The 7,112-nt window shown below is 40.9% G+C and overlaps 1 protein-coding gene across 3 annotated transcripts in view; it reads right to left on the bottom strand.

Annotated features, from left to right (window-relative positions):
* The window catches only part of NEMF (nuclear export mediator factor), a 56,355-nt gene extending 51,724 nt beyond the window's left edge, over positions 1 to 4,631 (bottom strand). For all 3 annotated transcript variants that reach the window (XR_002181579.2, XM_019968636.2, XM_019968635.2), the window contains exons 1-3: positions 4,475 to 4,631; positions 3,277 to 3,345; positions 3,060 to 3,162 (exon numbers count right to left, since the gene is read on the bottom strand). Coding sequence is in view for 2 of the 3 variants with exons in the window: in XM_019968636.2 (XP_019824195.1) it covers positions 3,060 to 3,162; positions 3,277 to 3,345; positions 4,475 to 4,533 (231 nt within the window). In the remaining variant the exon portion in view is untranslated. The remainder of the gene's footprint in view (positions 1 to 3,059; positions 3,163 to 3,276; positions 3,346 to 4,474) is intronic.
* Positions 4,632 to 7,112: the final 2,481 nt, after the last annotated feature.

The raw sequence follows: 7,112 nt of genomic DNA on the forward strand, positions 1-7,112 counted from the left end.
CTTAAGACTAGTAGATAAAACAGTATAGTCTTAAAATCAAAACTTACAGAATGATAATCAGAAGAAATACATTTTATTTCAGACCACTGACTGCTAACTCTGAAACAGTATTTCATATTCAATTTTTAAGTAGACAATAACAGATAATGAAATTTACTTTTTTGCTTTATACACTGCTAAATAAATTCCTGTTCTTGTCCTGAAGACCACACACAAAACTGTAACCTTTTTTAAAAGCCTCTTTCTACTCCACTTTTTTAAATATCCCAAATTCCCTTTTGTGTGTTTGTGTCCAAGATTAATGATTTCCACTAATCTTTCAGTTCAAATACAAATTCTAAACCATGAGCTTACTGAAATACTGTAAATCAGTCCTCCAACTTACAACTAATAACCTATTCTCACGAACTTTATTAATAAAGCCCAAGCAGAATTTTTCTGGTACTATCTCCAAGTTTTTGAACAACTTAGCTCAACTCCAAATGCAGCAACTCCTATCTTTTATCAAATTCCATTTCTATGCCTAGTCATAAGGTTCTTGTTCTTATCAGCAATTAAAATAAAATGAACATATTAAACCCAAAGGCAACTTACTTGGTAAATACCTACTGTTTTATATTACACGTACTACCCTTCGAAGTGAAAGTCACTCAGTCGTGTCCGACTCTTGCGATCCCATGGACTACAGCCCCCCGGCTCCTCTGTCCGTGGGACTCTCCAGGCAAGAATGCTGGAGTGGGTTGCCATTTCCTTCTCCAGGGGATATTCCCAACCCAGGAATTGAACCTGAGTCTCCTGCAATGCAGGCAGATTCCTTACCAACTGAGCTATGAGGGAAACCCATACTACTCTTTAGTATAAATATCTTATGTACGACATCAACCAAAAACAAAACTACTCTGTGGCTCCTTAAAAAATTTTTAACAATTGTTTCTCATTTTTTAATTTGAAAGACCTCTTAGTCAAGACCAGAAAGAAAGGATGCTTTCTTTTCCTCAAGACTCAACTCCAAGACAAATTTTACAGATAAATTCATCTAAAACCATCTTTAAAAAAAAAAAAAAGAAGAAGAAATATCCAGGGTCATTCTTCAAATCAATGCCAATTCTTTCATAACTAAGAAGAGTTCTCCAGAGCTACAGTTCAAACTGACTAAAATTCTCATTTTATGTATTCAGGCAGAATTTTATACTCACATTATATTGAGGCAGATATGAGACTTTTCAACCTTCACAGAATAAATAATTTCCCCCTCCTAAATTTAACAGTTTTCATTTAGAAGTGGCCTACATTAATTTTGATTTAAACAGTGACCTACATTCAGGGCTATCTTTAAATCCCCAGGTGAAAATCATAGTCAATTTCCCCAGTAATATTTTTATGAGAAAAATAAAGTTAAAATGAAGATAAAAGGCATCTTTGAATGGAATAGAAGTCCACGCCATGGAATGGTAAAAAAGGGAAAATTATCATGAGTATAGGCAGACATATAATACATATGTAAAACCTCTTTTTTCTTTCTCTACTAGCATCTTGGTGAAAACAAGCTTCTGTCAGTGTCACAAAGCTGTATCTGGCATTCCCAAATGTGAGAATCAGGAAAAGTCACTGATTTACCACATACTAAACATGATCCTGCCTGACATACAACAGTAACAGCTGTAGATATTTATAAAGTGCTTAATGTTGTCTACTCCACTGGAGGGAATTTGTATACATATTTAGATTGACATGTATACCTAACTCATCAAAGTTTTTTGTTTGTTTGTTTGTTTTTTTTTGAGTGTCTGATCTCCTATTGATATAGCCTTATTTGGGGATGTTTACACAATCCCAAAAGCATATAGCTTATTATCTGTTATATCATCTGTAAAACTGAAATGATATTTGTTCTTCATATCCACTGAGTTGCTAAACAACTCAAATGAAGTATTATTCCTTGAAAAGTGCTATACAAATATAAAGTGTCATTATTATTAAGGACAATTTCCAAAAGATACATTTTGGGTTACTATTAAGTAAATGAAACTTTTAAGAATTTGATAATTTTGTGACAGGCCTTGCGATTTGGGAAACACTTACCTAACGTGTAATCCAAAACAGATTCTAAGTTGCTGGGGATAAGGATCTTCTCTGTAAAGCCTCTAATGAAATAACACAATGCCAAAACAAATAAATTTCTGAAGGAAAGTGAGGAGGAGAGGAAGAAGGAAATTAATACATATGGAGCCCTACTATGTGTCAGGCATTGTGTTAGGTGCTTTACATTTAACTTCAATCAATCCTCACCAATAACCCCGTAACAGAGGCATTATCTATATTTTACATTTAAAGAAACAAGTCCCAAGAGGTTAAGTAAAATTTCCAAGTTATAAAAGTATTCAAGCAGCAAAATCAGTAATTCAAAGTTATGTATATCTGAGTCTAACGTCTTTCCTCTGTACCACGAGCTCTCAGTATACCTGTTATGTCAATAAGCAAATGGGTAATACATTCACAGATGCAGGATCTCAGTTTTAACAGTAAAACAGAGAGAAGTGAAAAGTAAAAAGATATGGCTGGTAGCATACTAATGTCATTGAGTATTCCAACAAAATACATACTGGCAGCTGAAAAGTGAACCGTGGAAGACAAGGCTAGGGAAGGAGGCAGAACACAGAAAGCCAAGAGTGCTGGGGTGCAGGATACAGACTCAGATATCAGACAATTGTAAAAGGTGGGGTAACTAATCAAAATGATGCTGTAGAAAGATCACTGCTGGTCTGAAACAAATTTTTTTTGATAGTGAGAAGCACAGAGTTAAAAGACTATAATGTCCAGCTCTATAAAAGCTTGAATTAGAATGGTAACTTTGGGAAGGAAAGATCTGGAACACAAAGTGGTGTGATGGGTAAAAGGAAGAAGTTAATAAACATCTCCTTTATTCATCCTGTATGTCTCAACTACTCTGTATTTATCTGTTTTATTTATACCAACGAAGAAAAACCAGTTTATAACTTCAATTGTTAGTGACCACTCTCAGAGCCTTAACATTAAGCTTCAAGTATAATAAGGTTTACCTTCATGGCAAAACTAGACGGCATCATATTCTTAGGCCACTCAAATTCTGTTGTGTGAATTCGTATGCCAGATTCGAGTAAAAGTGTAGCTTTAAAGTCTGGTCTGTAGAAGAAAAAAGTCAAAATGTCTTTAGGGTCCTACCAGCACTAACAGTAGGTTGCTTTAAAAAAAAAAATTAATTACATAAGATAAAACAAGCCTATAAAATGCTCTTACTTTTGAAGACGAATAAGATACGTTTTATTATCCACATCGTAAACATTGTTTACTCTCATTCCTAGCAAGCTGCAAAAAGAAAAGAAACAAGTAATAAATCATACTACCATTTGAAACATAAAACTCCCCACAATTTAAAGCGTAAGCGGAAACACAGCCTGCCAAAGAGGGAATCTTTAAAGACAGGGGGTCAACCAGAGTGCAGAGGCTGCTGCTACTGCTAAGTCATTTCAGTCGTGTCCGACTCTGTGCGACCACATAGATAGCAGCCCACCAGGCTCCTCTGTCCCTGGGATTCTCCAGGCAAGAATACTGGAGTGGGTTGCCATTTCCTTCTCCAATGCAGGAAAGTGAAAAGTGAAAGTGAAGTCGTTCCGTCGTGCCCGACTCTTAGCGACCCCATGGACTGCAGCCCACCAGGCTCCTCCATCCATGGGATTTTCCAGGCAAGAGTACTGGAGTGGGGTGCCAGAAGGCCAGCAACCTTCTGGCTAAACCTCGAATGTAACTGTTTAAAAAAAGTGATAGACCAGCTCCAGGAACATACAATGCTTTAAAGAGTTTTTTTAAGGGATCCAATACATGTATTAGGAAATACAGTAAAATCTAACTCAACTAATTACAGAAGAAAAGATGTAAACGAAGCCCTGAGAAATACGACAAAGCTCACACAGCTAAATAATATTAATAAAATATTAATAAAAACCGAACTAGAATGCAGATCTCCGGCCGAATCTATTACCTCCAGCTAAAACTCTTTGGGGTGAGGAGGAGAGTCTACCAAACCAAGCCTCTGGTCTGGAAACCTCTGGAACTAATGAGTTAACTCTAGTGTCCTGGCGTCCACCTGACTTCTTTTAGTAAACGTTTCCTGCCAGACCCGGGCGACTCAGGCCGGCAAGCCGACAGCCCTGCCAAAGTGGGACGCAAGACCTGGCGAGACCAGCAGCCCACGAGAGCCGGGGGGTGGCGCACGTGGCCGCCGGGGTCCCCCGGGTATCCTCAGGGCCACGGAAAGATGTCACGCGCTCGCCCACTCAGGCCTAGCCAGGTCTATAGGAGAACAGCACCCGGGGGAGGGGGGGGCGGGGGCGGGGGCGGGGAGGGAAAACACAAGGCCCTTCTTATTTCTACGGTAGGGCCATGGCCTCTGCCTCCTGCACCCCCTGCACAAGCTTGGTCACCCGACGTACGGTACCTGGCATTCAGCTCCGCAAGTACCGCACGGAGGTCAACGGTGCTAAAGCGGGTCTTCATGGCGAGCCTCGAGGTTCTCTACCGCAGTTTCCTCCACTGCCGGCCTGACTCAACGCCGCTACTCTTATGCGCAGGCGCACTAGGCGGATCTACGGCCGCGCAGAAGATCCAATACTCCTCGAAGCGAACGTCTTTGAGTCACATTTTGTGAAGCGTTTGGCAGTCAAGTCGTCGTCGATTAGCTTTTCGTCGTACCAAAACAATTCGAAATAGATACAAATTATTCTCTTGAAACTGCATTCCTTCCTGGAAAGTTTACAAACTAGTCCAGTTACTTTGCTCCCTTGCCTCTCGGGATTCAAGCCAGCCCCCATAGTGACCCCTACTGGTCATAACAATTTATGAGCAATGTACTAGGAGGATTTCCCCAGGTACCGCTTTGTGTACCTGAGGAACTACCACTTTCCCTGGGGCGTACACTGTTGAAATTTAACGCAGTGGACTATTTCATTCGCCCTACAGTTACCCTCAATGATCAAGGCAAACCAACTCTTAAAAAAAAAAAAAAAAGTTCCTATTCTGATAAGTCTTGCTCGCCGAAGAGCATTTTGCGTTTTACTGTGAGATTCTTATCCATTCTAGGTATTGGGAGAACCTGGGCTCAGCATAGTACCCGATATACAATGCTGCTCCTGCTGCTAAGTCGCTTCAGTCGTGTCCGACTCTGTGCGACCCCATAGACGGCAGCCCACCAGGCTCCCCCGTCCCCGGGATTCTCCAGGCAAGAACACTGGAGTGGGTTGCCATTTCCTTCTCCAATGCATGAAAGTGAAAAGTGAAAGTGAAGTCGCTCAGTCGTGTCCGACTCTTCGCGACCCCATGGACTGCAGCCCACCAGGCTCCTCCGTCCATGGGATTTTCCAGGCAAGAGTACTGGAATGGGGTGCCATCGCCTTCTCCGTGATATACAATAGGGGCTCCATAAATACTTGGCAACCTTAATATTCAGTTGTTTCGCTAGATAATGGTGAAGTAAGATTAAAAATAAAAATGAAAAGATATTAAAAAATAAGAAAGCCTTTTTTAAGGTAAGAACTCAAAAGAGACGGGGTCTCGCTATGTTGCCCAGGCTGGAGTACAGTGGCTATTCACAGGCGCGATCCCACTACTGATCAGCACGGGAGTTTTGACCTGCTCCGTTTCCGACCTGGGCCGGTTCACCCCTCCTTAGGCAACCTGGTGGTCCCCCGCTCCCGGGAGGTCACCATATTGATGCCGAACTTAGTGCGGACACCCGATCGGCATAGCGCACTGCAGCCCAGAACTCCTGAGCTCAAGCGATCCTCCAGCCTCAGCCTCCCGAGTAGCTGGGATTACAGGCGCGCGCCACAGCGCCCGGCGAGGAATCCAGACCTACCAGAATCCTAGGGTTTACCGGCTGCAAGTCGTGGCAAGCCGAATTCCCACCAGTAGAAGGCGACTCTAAGTAAAAAACGGTTCGGTGGGTAATTTCAGAAGAAACCGGGAATTGATGCCCCAGTGGGTCGCTTTAGCACGTACAGCGCAGCATTACTGCATCAGATGGCACAGTAAATCATGCAAAATAGATCAAAATATGGAATAAGCCACTTGAAGGTTTTAGGAAAGACGGGGAACCCCATTAACTGTAGTACAAACAGTAAAAGCGAGAGGTCTAACTGGACATAAATAATACTAAGGTTCTTATGTTGGCTCTTTCAGGCATTTCCCGAATAATGCCTAAATATTTTACATAAAAGCAATCCACATAGAAAGGTACAACACTCAGATCTTCTTTACAAACAAAAACTGAAATACGTTATGGCAAAACACCCACTTTAGGGCCCTTAGACCTAGACTCATAAGATAGGAGCAGGATACTAATTTAAGTTATACATAAGACAACCACTCTACTAACTCATACATAGCTTATGCTTTGTCTATCAAGGAAAATGAGCGACAGAAGGAAAATACAAGAAAACACATAAGGGGGGAAAGAAGATAAAGATAAGTGTTATAATTACTATGGAATTCTATCATTTCTGGGTTCTGGAATAATTTCTTGATTTTGAAAAACTTCTGAATCAGGGATACTTAGAGACTTGTGAGAAAAATTAGAGGTAAGAGTAAATGGATAAATCATCTTCCCATTTTCAAAAAGAAGATAAAGGTGAATATCTGAAATCACTAACAGATTTATTGGCATTTGTCCCAACTGAAAATTTAGAGGTAGTTATTTATGGATGACTGAAGCGACTTAGCAGCCGCAGTAGGATCATCTAGAGCTGTGATTCTCAAGCTTTGGTGTGATTCACTCATCACTGTGGTGATAATCAAAGCAAATTCCTGAACACGACACCAGAGATTTTGAATTAACTTTGGCTCAAGGTATCTGCATTTGTAACTGTCAAGATGAATAGGGCCTGTAGCCCGTACTTGGAAGTTTACTGATCTCAGAAAGATGCAGTGGTAATCATTAGGAACCAACAGAGTTTCACTTCAGAATAATTTATAGTCTTATAAGACAAGATTGCCTCACCAAAGAGGATTCACGATACAGCAGGAAATCAGTCTTGCAAAAATATAAACATGGTACTTCTTATTGAGATATATATGTGGGA

Source organism: Bos indicus, chromosome 10 (genome assembly GCF_029378745.1).
Source record: "Bos indicus isolate NIAB-ARS_2022 breed Sahiwal x Tharparkar chromosome 10, NIAB-ARS_B.indTharparkar_mat_pri_1.0, whole genome shotgun sequence".
NCBI lineage: Eukaryota > Metazoa > Chordata > Mammalia > Artiodactyla > Bovidae > Bos > Bos indicus.